A 12033-nucleotide genomic window follows, 5' to 3' on the forward strand; every position below is an offset into this window, starting at 1 on the left:
CAGAGAATTGCCCGATGTGAGGAAAAACCCCACACATCTGGTGTCAGATGTTAAACATTGTGAGTGTGGTTGTGTGTGAGAGCAAAGGAGAAACACCAGGAGAAGGAGTGGACGTTTTTATTGCATACGGGATCCATTATGGACTGAACCAGTGTCCCTAAATTTGTATGTTGAAGTCCTAATCCCCAGTCAAAATGTGGGGATTTGGAGATGGGCCTTTAAAGAAGTGATTAAGGTAAAATGAGGCCATTAGGGTGGGCCCTCATCCAATGTGATTGGTGTCTTTATGAGAAGAGGGGATATGGACCGCAAAGAGACACCAAGGCTGCGTGGGCACAGAGGAAAGACCACGTGAGGACACAGGGACAAAACAACCACCTGCAAGGTGAGAAGAGAAGCCTGGAAAAATCGACGTTGCCTGCACCTTGATCTTGGACTTCCGGCCTCCAGAACTGTCAGGAAATAAATTTCTCTCGTTGTTCAGGCCACCTGGTCTGTGGTAGTTTGTTATGGCAGCCCCAGCGGATCAGCACAGGATCTCAGTGTTTTAGTTTGCATCTCTAGCTTGCTAATCCTGCTCACTATTTATTTTGTTTAAAACACACATGGGGTCCTGTGGCTGCCCTGCTTGCGCCACAGACTGAGCTCTTTCACTCAGCCGCCCTCGCCAGGAAGTCCACCCCCACCTTCATCCTCATCCTTCTCCAGCTGCTCGGCCTCCCAGCACCCGGCTCCCCGGGGGGCGCGAGGGGCGGCTGTGCCTCCGGGATCTCCTCCTATTCACCCCTCCTCCGCCCTGCGCTCCCGGCCCGGGGCCGGCGCTCCAGCTCCTGCGAGCATGTTACTGGATTTTTAAATGCCTAGTACCTGCCCCGAAGTAGCCCCCGGGTCTGGGATCTAGAGTTGCTAGGACCACCGCGTAGGAAGCAGAGACCCGCGCAGCCCACGTGATTGGGGGAATGAATTCGGTGGCCACAGGCAGCCGCACGCGCGCACACGGGGACCGCGGGCGGAGATGGGCGGGGGGCGTGCCAGGGCCCCGCGGAGGGGGAAGCGGCCCAGCCTCCCGCCGCCCGGAAATCCCCCCTGCGCTTGGCCGGCCGAGCGTCCTGGGGTCTCCGGGAAGGGCGCCTGGGGGAAGGGGAGGACCCCGAGCCGCCCCTCCCCCGGGCCCGGCTTCGAGGATCTGAGAAAGCAGAAGCGAGCGGCGCTCCGGAGAGTCCCACCGGAGCCGGGATCTGGGAAGAGAAACTTGCGGGCGGGGCTGGGGCCGCGCCCCGCGATCTGTGTAGCGCTCGGAGGAGAGGTCCTGGGTCCAGGAGGAGTCCTGCGTCACCACCCGGCCCGCCTCGTCTCGCTGGAAGACCGAAGATCCGGCCCTTTCCCCTGCTGCGCCGTCTTCGCCTAGTGGGTTGCGCCTGACCCGCCCCTCCCCGCCGGGCCCGCCGCTCCACTCCGGAGGAGGGGCCGTCGGCGCGGACAGGACCGGCCCGCATCCCCGAGAGGCGGCCGTCGCGGACCCGGAGCCCGAGCTTCCACCCCCTTCCCGCACCCTCTCAACTCTGCCGGCCCTCCGCTGGACGCCCCTGTGCCCCCCGCATCGTGCCTCCCAGGGTCCCGGATCCCCGAGCGGCCCCCCATCCCCTCGCCCACTCCTCGTATCCCGCGCCGGGTCCCCTGAGCCAATCTGGGCCCCTGATCTCCACCCCCGGATCCCCAGGGCGGCGCGGGTCAGGTCCCCTCGAGCTCCGCCGGCTGCCAGGGCAGGACCGCGCTATGCTCCGGCTCCTGGCGCTGTTGCTCCCGCTGCTGCCGCCGCCCGCGCGCGCCCGGGAGCCCTCCGCGCAGGACGTGAGCCTGGGCGTGGTGAGTGCCGGGGTTCGCGGGCTCCTGGACCTGCAGGGGTCTGGGAGAGGGAAGCCGGGGCCTGGACTCCCGGGTTCAGAGGAAGCTGGGGGCGGTTCAAATGTCCAAAGAGTGATCAGGGATGGAGACAGGGGACCCGAATTATTGGATCCGTCAGGAGGTTCGGGGCCCGAATTTGGAAATCTGGAAAGGGGCTATGGTCGGGAGGTGGGGACTCTTGGGAACAGATGAACAAGGGCAAGCCCAGGGCTGGAGGGCCTGTACCTTGAGATGGGGAGCAGGCCAGTACCCGGGGCTGAGGACTCTGGACTATCCATGTCTGGTGAGAGGTGGGGCTTCCAGGATGGTGGTGGGAAGGGAAAGTCCCATCTCTTCGACCTTTCCTGCTTCCCCTGTTCCCTCCTCTGGTCTAGGACTGGCTGACCCGCTATGGCTACCTGCCGCCACCTCACCCTGCCCAGGCCCAGCTGCAGAGCCCTGCAAAGCTGCGGGATGCGATCAAGGTCATGCAGAGGTTTGCGGGTCTGCCGGAGACAGGCGTCCTGGGTATGTGGCCCCCATCCCCTCCCCCAGCCCAGCCTCCGCACCCAGCCTGACCGTTGTTGCCCACCCAACCAACCGCAGTTTCTAAACCTCCCGTGTATCTGAATCACGGGCGCTATGAAATGCTGACCTCAGGTCCCAATTCGGAGGTTCTAAGATATTCCTCTTTCAGTAAGTATTTATCAGGAATCTCTTCTTGATAAATGACATGTGAGGTCATTTCAGGCTCCACTGGTATAGTGAACAAGGTAAATGAGGTCCCTGCTCTCTCGGAGCTAACATTCTAGAGGGAGACACACACAGATCAAGAACAGAAATATGCAAACTAATTTCAGATAGTGGTGAGCATTCTGATGAAAATAAAATGCTAATGGTATTCAGGGAGCTGGTCTGGGCAGGGCAGGCCCCTCTGAAAGATGTCATATGAGTTGGGAGGAGCTCATATGACTTGAAGAATTCGTAGGACACAAAGAGGAGGAAACAGCCATGGGAAGATGTGGGAAAAGTGTCCCAGGCAAGTGCAAAGGCCCTGTGGCAGACACTGGCTTGCATGCCTGTAATGAAAGGAGGACTGATGAGCTAAATAAGAGCCTGATCAGGGGCCGTGAAAGGTGTTTTGGTTTGATTTCAAGTGTGATAAGAAACCCTGAGTGGGTTTGAGGGAGAGAGGCAACTTGATGTGATTTGCAATTTTTTTTTTTTTTTTTTTTTGTGATTTGCAATTTTAAGCTTCCTCTGCTTACTGCTGGAGAATGGAGGGTGGGGAGCACCCAGACCAGGAAGGAGGCACATAGTGTTCAGGCAACAATGTGATGAGACACAGCTGAATCCAGGGTGTATATTTTGGAGGTAGAGCTGAGAGGCTCATCTGTTGGGTTAAATGAAAGGAAGAGAGAGGTGGAGGGGTCCTGTCCAGCTACGAGGGGAGGTAGGACCCTTTGGGCAACAGGATGTGCTCAATTGCTTTTTTTTTTTTTTTTTTTTTTTGCGGTACGCGGGCCTCTCACTGTTGTGGCCTCTCCCGTTGCGGAGCACAGGCTCCGGACGCGCAGGCTCAGCGGCCATGGCTCACGGGCCCAGCCGCTCCACGGCATGTGGGATCTTCCCGGACCGGGGCACGAACCCGTTTGGCCGCATCGGCAGGCGGACTCTCAACCACTGCGCCACCAGGGAAGCCCTCAATTGCTCCTTTTCACCTCAACCTTCACTTGGAGTGAGGGGACGGCTGGGGATGGAGCCAAGTTGGTAAAGGGGATTCCAGGAGATCTGACCTAGGAGGGGCTTGCCACAGACCAGAGACCCAGCTGGCCTGAGGACTTTCAACTTTATCTGGATGTGATGGGGACTTGGGAGCTAGCGTGTGAGGTATGGGCAACCTCCCAGGGGTTCCAGCCTCCAAGAGAGTAGTTCTCACTGCACCCCCAGGGTTCCTTTCTCTAGAGGCCAGCGGCCAGGGCTCAGGGAAGCAGGATGCCCAGATCCTGGCCTGAGGCTCTTGAGTCCATGCAGGGCCGTGCAGAGAGTGATACTACCCAGAAGGGCAGTGTCATAGTCTGGTATGAGCTAGCTTCCAGAATTAGATGGCCTGGGTTCCAATCGAAGATGTGGGGCCTTCTTGGGCAAGTGTTTGAAGTGCTATGAGACTCAGTTTCCCCATGGAGAAAATGAGCTGGTGCCTACTGGTGACCCCCCTCTGCCACAACCTCTCCCCCAGACCCTGTGACAGTGGCCACCATGCATAAGCCCCGCTGCTCCCTGCCTGATGTGCTGGGGGCGGCGGGGCTGGTCAGGCGGCGCCGCCGGTATGCTCTGAGTGGCAGCGTGTGGAAGAAGCGAACCCTGACGTGGAGGTAGGTCCTGGCGCCCTCTCCCACCCTGGGCCTGCCTGACCCAGCTTCGAGTGAGTGGCTGCCTTCTCTCTCCTTGGCCCCCCTCACTCGCCCCTTCTCTTTCCAGGGTAAACTCCTTCCCCCAGGGCTCAATGCTGAGCCAGGAGACAGTGCGGACCCTCATGCACCATGCCTTGACCACCTGGGGTGTTGAGTCAGGCCTTGAATTCCAGGAAGTGGGTTCTCAGGGCCCGATGGAGCCTGATATCCTCATCGACTTTGCCCGGGCCTATCACCAGGACAGTTACCCCTTCGACGGGCAGGGGGGCACCCTCGCCCATGCCTTCTTCCCTGGGGAGCACTCCATCTCTGGGGACACTCACTTCGATGATGAGGAGACCTGGACTTTTGGGTCAAAAGGTACACTCTCCCCTCTTCTGAGAGATCCTCTCCCCAGATCTGTCTGTCCTTAAGAATTAAGTTTAAATTACCTTTATTTATGGAGGCTGTATCAGTTGGGCTTCTCCAGAGAAATAGAATCAGTTGGGTGTGTGTGTGTGTGTGTGTGTGTGTGTGTGTGTGTGTGTGTAGAAAGTGATTTATTTTAAGGAATTGGCTCATAGGATTGCAGAGGCTGGTAAGCCCAAAATCTGTAGGGCAGGCCTGCAAGCTGGAAATTCAGGTGACCTGGTGGTGCACTTCTGAGTCTGGTATTTGCAGAACAAGCCAGCTGGAAACCCAGGCAGGATTTCTATGTTGCAGTCTTTGAGGCAGAATTCCTTCTTCTCCAGGAAACCTCAGTTTTCGTTCTTAATGCCTTCAACTGATTAGACGAGGCCCACCCACGCTATGGAGGGTGATCTGCTCTACTTACTGTCAATTGAATATAGACATTATCCATGTCTATAAAATAACCTCCACAACAATATCTAGACTGGTGTTTGATCAAGCACTGGGGCGCCATAGTCTGGCCGAGTTAACACAGAAAATTGCCCATCACAGAGTCCTGTTAGATGCTCAGCTCCAAGGCAGGGCTGAGGACTTAAAGGGGCAAAAACACAGCTCTGCCAGCAGCTGAGTCAGAAGAGTAACTGGCAGTTGCTACACATGGTGACACAACCACGGGGAATCACAAAAGAGGATGTCCTCAAGCCTGGGGGTGCTCAAAGGAAGGCTGATCCAAAGCTCTTGAGTGCCGGGGACTTCCTGGAAGTGGTGACTTTGTTTGTTCCACACATATATACTGAGTGCCAACTAGTGCCCGAGGTCCCACTCTCCCGGCGTATGCAGGGCAGGGGTGGGGGTGGGGGTGGGGGTGGGGGAGAGGGGACACATAAGAAAGCACAAGCCAGTGAGCTCTCTGAGGCCAGGGGAGTCAGGGGTGGGAGCACTGTGGGGAGAAACGGCCTGGGACATTTGGGGCTGGAAGGCAAAAATATGGTGTTGGGAGGGGACTACAGAGGCTGGAAGGCAGGTCTCACACCACGAGGGGTCTTGGACAGCACATGGTGGGGTCTGGATGATAGGATTCTGAAGGCAGTGGGAACTGTGGAAGGTTTTGCATTCTAGAAATACCACTGGCTGCCGTTGGGGGCAAGATAGGGACAGGGAGGCAGGAAGCTATCTTGGGGTCCAGGTGAGAGATGGTGGAGGGGATGGGAGTGGGGGCAGAGGGCAGTGGGCAGCTCTGAGGGGAGTCTAGTCAGGATGGGCAAAGATTGGGATCCGACTGGGTTCTAGGGGTGAAGGGGGGTGAGGATGGTTGGGTACCAGCCAGGTTTCTGGCTCAAGGCCCCTGGAGGATGGTGTCCTGTTAATGCAGGTGGGAAGTGGGGGAGGAGGAGGAGCAGACTCGGGAAGGCAGGGGTGAGTTCAGGTTGGGACGTGTGCCTGCAGTGCTGGTTGGCTGGTCAGTGTAGGTGGTGCATTAGTGGTCGGGTATCTTGCACTAGAATTTGGATTCCTCCAACTTAGGTCAGGTTCCCCAGAACTGGAGCTTGAGAGGAAAATTCTTGTGCAAGCAGTTTTTGGGGGCATGTTCTCAGGGGAAAGGGAAGCAGGAGAGGACTGGGGAAAGAAGCTAAGCAAGGATGTGGTCTCAGCTGGACAGGAGCCTGACCCCACAGGGAACACTGGAGCATAAATGATGCCACAGGGCTGGTTCTGCCTGGAGGAAGGGGGCCCAGCTCTTCCAGCCCCCTGCTTCCCACATCGATCAGCCACTGGCTGCAGACTGCTCAGGGAAGGGAAGGCTGGGCCAGGAGGGAGAGCCATTTCCTGGGGAAGGGGGTGGCCGGAGGATGGGCACACAGGCTCTGTAGAGGATTTGGGTGAGGTGCAGATCACATAGATAGACAAATCCACCATAGGGAGGCTGTGTAATGCAGCATTTAAGATCTCCGGGTTGAAGTGGAACTCGAGCCAGGGTTCTTCTGCCTGCTGCGTGTATTAGTTACTTGACCTCAATGTGCTCAGTTTCCTCATCTGAGAAGTGGGGATAATAATAGTATGTGCTGGTCCCATGGGCTTGCAGATTAGACGAATAATTCACCTACAGCTCTCAGCACAGAGCAGGCTGTTCACTGCCAGCTGCTATGAGCTGGGTCTGGTGGCAGATTTGAGAGTTGGCAGTACTTGGGGGTAAGGCTCCAGGAGCATGTAGAATGTGACGATCAAGTTCAGAGCTGTGGGGCGTCCCACAATTAAGAGGAGGGTGGCAGGGAAGGAGGAATGAAAGGAAATGGAGAAAAACCAGGCTGAGGGCTTCCCTGGTGGCGCAGTGGTTGAGAGTCCACCTGCTGACGCAGGGGACACGGGTTCGTGCCCTGGTCCGGGAAGATCCCACATGCCGTGGAGTGGCTGGGCCTGTAAGCCATGGCCGCTGAGCCTGTGCGTCCGGAGCCTGTGCTCCACAATGGGAAAGGCCACAACACTGAGAGGCCCGCGTACCACAAAAAAAAAAAAAAAAAAAAAAAAAAAAACAGGCTGAAAGGTGACCAAGAACAAAAGCAAAGGAGGAAGTGGACAGGAGTGAGCAGGGCAGCAAATCATCCAGTAAGTTATTTATGCCTGGATCTGGCCCTCTGGGGAAAAAGTGACCTTAGTGCCCATAGGCTTGGTGGGTGGCGGGAGAATCTAGACCACAGAGGCGTGAGAGGAGCTGAGGAATTGAAGGCTGAGTTCAGACCACTGACCAGAGAACTTGTTGGGGAGGGAGAAGGGATATGGATGGGGGGCAGACAGGTCCAGGGGGTGTCTTAGGATGAGGGAGTCTTGAGCACTCAGGGACAGTGGATGAGCCAATAGAAAGAAAGGGGTGGGGGATGGGTGCATGGATCATGGATTAATGGATGGATAAATGGATGGATGAACGGACACACGGATGGATGGATGGACAGCTGGATGCATGCATGCATGAATGCAGTGATGAACGGATGGGTGGGGCATTGTCCTTGTCCTGGAGGAGGTGAGCGAGGCAAGGACCTCCGCCCAGGGCACGGCAAGAGGCAGGAGGTGAGCTGGGGGAGATGAAGCGCTGTGCCCGATGCACAGGAAGTTACAGATTACATCAGCGGCCTGTCTTGATGAAATAGGAAATGCATTTGTCAGCATTTGTCATCTAAGAGTTGGGAGCTGGGGCTGGGGCTGGGTAGCAGGCTGAAGGGGCTATGAGTCTGGAATTGAAGCTGAGTGGAGAGAGCAAAGGAGCTGCCTGCTGAGGCTGTGGGCAAGGATGCGAGGAGGTGCTGAGGACCCCCAGAGATGGGCACCGGGAGTCTCATGTGGCTGGATCTGCATGGTTGTGTAATTTCCCCAGCTGAATAGCGTGAGAAGGGTGCGAGAAAGGGGTGCGGCCAAAGGAGAGGCAAGGCGGGGTGGGGGGGAGTGGTGAGATATGAAAAAGATCTACCCAATTAAGATACCAAACGTCCTGTCCTCCAATGTCTTAGAAAAAGCACTCAGTGCAGTGAGAAAATCCACAGTCAACATGGGAATTCATCAGTACTTACGAGTTTGACCAAGACATCTGAAATCATTGCTGAGCTGCAGGACAGCACAGCCAGGGTACCAGCTCTGTCATTTAACTTGACCTCTCTGTGCCTCAGTTTCCTCACTTGTAAAATGGGGATAGGAGGTAGAGGTTTGTGAAAAGTAAATGGGGACAAGTGTTTGCTACTCTGCTTATGACTCACTCATTTCATCCTTAGATTCTCGCCTAGTGGCCTTGAGGGGTGGAGAGAAATTTGCTTTTCAGTTCACCAGGTTACTTCCAATAAACCCACATGCAGCACTGCTCACTCTAGTTAGAAATTTCCATGAAGTAGATCAACATCTGGGGAAATCCGTACCTCCAGGCGGGGCTGCTTGCCTCTCTTGCTGTCTCTGTCCCTCCTTGGCCTCTCACTGGCTCAGGAATCGATGAGGCGCTGGGGTTTGGCCAGCAGCTGAGAGTGTGGAGAGGCTCGGTCCTGGCACCTGGGCTGTGTCCCCAAGGAAGAGGCTTCTGTGGTCAGAGAGGCTGGGCGCCAGGGCTAGCAGGCTGTGGTTGGAGAGTCCCTGCTGGAGCTTTGTGTTCTGAGAGGGATGAAGTCTGCAGTGGTGGGGAGGGAAGGCGAGGACCCCAGGGAGGTGGGGGTGGGGGTGGAGGCTGTGGGAGAGGGAGATGGGGGAGGGGAAATAGAGGACTGAGGGGTTGTGGGCACTGGGGGGGGCGGTGAACCCGGGACGGCAGACCATGGGGCGGGAGTGGGGCCATGGAGTCTGACCAACATTCCCCATGGGTGGGAGTGGGAAGGGTTCGGAGGGGTGGGGGGCCTCTGCCAACAGAGTGGAGCTGTGAGAAGGGTACTCCAAGGGCTGGAGCTCCCTTAAGAGAACTGCACACACCCTAAGGCTCCTGATTCCCCCAGAATGTTTCTGTATGTTGCCTTCTTGGGGGAAGGGGCTTCGTCAGTGTAAAGCTGCTCCTTCCTCTATTCACACTGTTTCCTCCTGCTCTTCCCCCAACCTGCTCTGTGGCTCTTTTCAGACTGGCACTCCAGTATCTAGCACGGCCAAACAAGGCTACTCAAGAACATTTACCAAATAAGTGAATGCAGAGAGGAAGGATAAAATGGCTGGGGGGGGGTGGGGGCGGGTGTCCAGGTAGAGGAGGCCATGGCCACCTCTGAGGGGCTCCTGGCTGTTTCTGCCCAGCAGGAGGCCCCCTTCCCCAGGGCCTGGGGGGGGCTGGGGGGGGGGGGGGGGCACAGCTCCAGCCCATTCTCCCTCCCTCCCCAGATGGCGAAGGGACGGACCTGTTTGCCGTGGCTGTTCATGAGTTTGGCCACGCCTTGGGCCTGGGCCACTCCTCAGCGCCCAACTCCATCATGAGGCCCTTTTACCAGGGCCCGGTGGGCAACCCCACCGAGTACCGCCTGTCCCAGGACGACCTCGAAGGCCTGCAACAGCTCTACGGTACAAGGAGCGATGGGGCGCTCGCCGGGTAGCCTCTGCAGCAGGGTCAGGGGACTCACCGCTCTCTAACGGTTTCTCCACAGGGAAAGCACCCCAAACCCCACTTGACAAGCCCACAAGGAAACCCCTGGCTCCTCCTCCCCCGCCCCCTGCCCTGCCCCCGGACAGGTGAGTATCTCTCCTGCTGTGAGGCCTTGGGTGAGCTCCCTAACCTCAGGGTCCTCCTACACGAGATGGGCAGGTAAGAGTCCTTGCCTTGTAGGATGCCGTCCAGGTTAAGTAAAGGGAGAGGGGCCCCCCAACCCTCTCTGTTCACCTCTCTTTTCCTTCCCAGCCCCTCCCAACCCGTTCCTGATCGATGTGATGGCCATTTTGACGCCATCGCCAACATCCGAGGCGAAACTTTCTTCTTCAAAGGTAAGTGACTTCGGACCTCCCCGACCCCATATAGTTGGCTTCCTACCCACTTACAGTGACCCGCCCGCCGAGGCTGTGAGGTTCGCAGGGATGCGGGACTTTCAGTGCTAAAAAGGGGAAAGCCCTGGATCAGCCGGTCACCCTAGAGCCACTGCAGCCTTGATTTTCAGATGGACCTGCCCAACCTGCGGTGGGAGGGGAAACCTAGCGCTGTGTTCGAGCCACACACTGCAGGGGGGGTTGGGGAGGAGACCTGCCGTCTCATCTCACGCCCACATGCCCACCCCTTCTTCCCCCGTAGGCCCGTGGTTCTGGCGCCTCCAGCCCTCGGGACAGCTGGTGTCCCCCCGGCCCGCCCGGCTCCACCGCTTCTGGGAGGGGCTGCCGGCCCAGGTGAAGGTCATCCAGGCCGCCTACGCCCGGCATCCGGACGGCCGGATCCTTCTCTTCAGCGGTGAGTGGGGCTCGAGGCGTGGCTGGCTCCGGGCATGCGCAGCGCCGCTCACTGCCCCTCCCCCCCACCCACTCAGGTCCGCAGTTCTGGGTGTTCCAGGACCGGCAGCTGGAGGGCGTCGCGCGGCCGCTCACGGAGCTGGGGCTGCCCCCGGGAGAGGAGGTGGACGCCGTGTTTTCTTGGCCGCTGAACGGGAAGACCTACCTGATCCGGGGCAGGCGGTACTGGCGGTACGACGAGGCCGCAGCGCGCCCGGACCCCGGCTACCCGCGCGACCTGAGCCTCTGGGAGGGGGCACCGCACGCCCCCGACGACGTCACCGTCAGCAACACAGGTGGGAGAGAGCGCCCGCGGGGAGAGGCCGAGGGATGGGGAGCTAGAGGACGTCCCGGGGTTTTGGAGAGCCCTGGGGAGAGAAGCTGCACAGGGGGAGGGGCAGGCCTGGACCAGCCCCTGAAGCATCTGCTCCCTCCCCGCAGGTGACACCTACTTCTTCAAGGGCGCCCACTACTGGCGCTTCCCCAAGGGTAGCGTCAAAGCCGAGCAGGACTCCCCCCAACCAATGGGCCCTAAGTTTCTGGACTGCTCCGCCCCCAGACCCCCCAAAGCGACCCTTAAGCCAGGAGCCTGCGACTGTCAGTGCGAGATCAGTCAGGCGGCAGGGCGGCCGTCCGTGCCCCCCCCTGCTGCCCCTTCTGCCCCTGCTGGTGGCGGGCTTCGCCTCCCGCTGAGGGGGGACCGCCCGCCACACGGAAGGGACCAGATCTCCCACCGCGGGCCCTTTGTCCCCGGAGGCGGAGCTCAGCGAGGATGCACCTGGGCGGATGCGGGTGGAGTTAAGCCCTGGGAAGGCCAAGAGGTGGTGACAGGACTAGCCCTGGCACTGAATGCCCCACTTGTTTGGCCTCCTAGTTCTCTCCTTCCCCTCCCCTGGCAACCCGGACTCCGGCCTGGCTTCGACCCCGCAGGACTCTTATTTCCCGGAATACCTAGCCTTTCCCGGAGCTCAGCCGGCTGACTCCCTGCAGCCTTGGACCCGCCTGACAACAGCAGCTGTCCCAAGCTGTTCGGGTCTCTACAGGACAGGCCTGCCCGGGACGCTGAACCCCAGGCTGGCTCTCCTCCTGCTGCTCTGACGTTTCTCACCCTGCCCTGCTTCCATGAAGTCCCAGTCAAGCCATATTGGTGGGGACCCCAAACCCAGCCCTGAGACCACCCCTGAGCACTAGTGTCCCAAGTTCTGGGTGGACCTTCTTTTTAGTCACCACGCTGGTACCAGAAATGCCTACGTTCAATAGGACACCATCCTGTTCCTAAAACGCCTCTCCCCACCTCCACACCTGAGCCTCTGCCACCTCCTTCTGAACTGCTTGGCTCCGTCAGCTCAATGCTGGTGGAAAGACAGTGGACTGGTCCCTTCTCAGTCCAGGGCCACTGGCTCCTCAGCTTTCCTGGGTGATGAGTGGG

At 58.5% G+C, this 12033-nt stretch overlaps 1 protein-coding gene across 1 annotated transcript; it reads left to right on the forward strand.

Moving 5' to 3' along the window:
* Positions 1-1333: 1333 nt before the first annotated feature.
* MMP25 (matrix metallopeptidase 25) lies at positions 1334-11544 on the forward strand. The gene is given in 11 exon segments (XM_029222125.1): positions 1334-1866; positions 2280-2412; positions 4124-4259; positions 4366-4658; positions 9519-9695; positions 9779-9863; positions 10030-10112; positions 10414-10566; positions 10643-10900; positions 11046-11242; positions 11244-11544. Coding segments are annotated over 11 exon segments (1659 nt in total). The 5' UTR covers positions 1334-1776; the 3' UTR covers positions 11298-11544.
* Positions 11545-12033: the final 489 nt, after the last annotated feature.

The sequence above is a fragment of the Monodon monoceros genome, unplaced genomic scaffold (genome assembly GCF_005190385.1).
Source record: "Monodon monoceros isolate NGI ecotype Baffin Bay Population unplaced genomic scaffold, NGI_Narwhal_1 Super_Scaffold_13, whole genome shotgun sequence".
NCBI lineage: Eukaryota > Metazoa > Chordata > Mammalia > Artiodactyla > Monodontidae > Monodon > Monodon monoceros.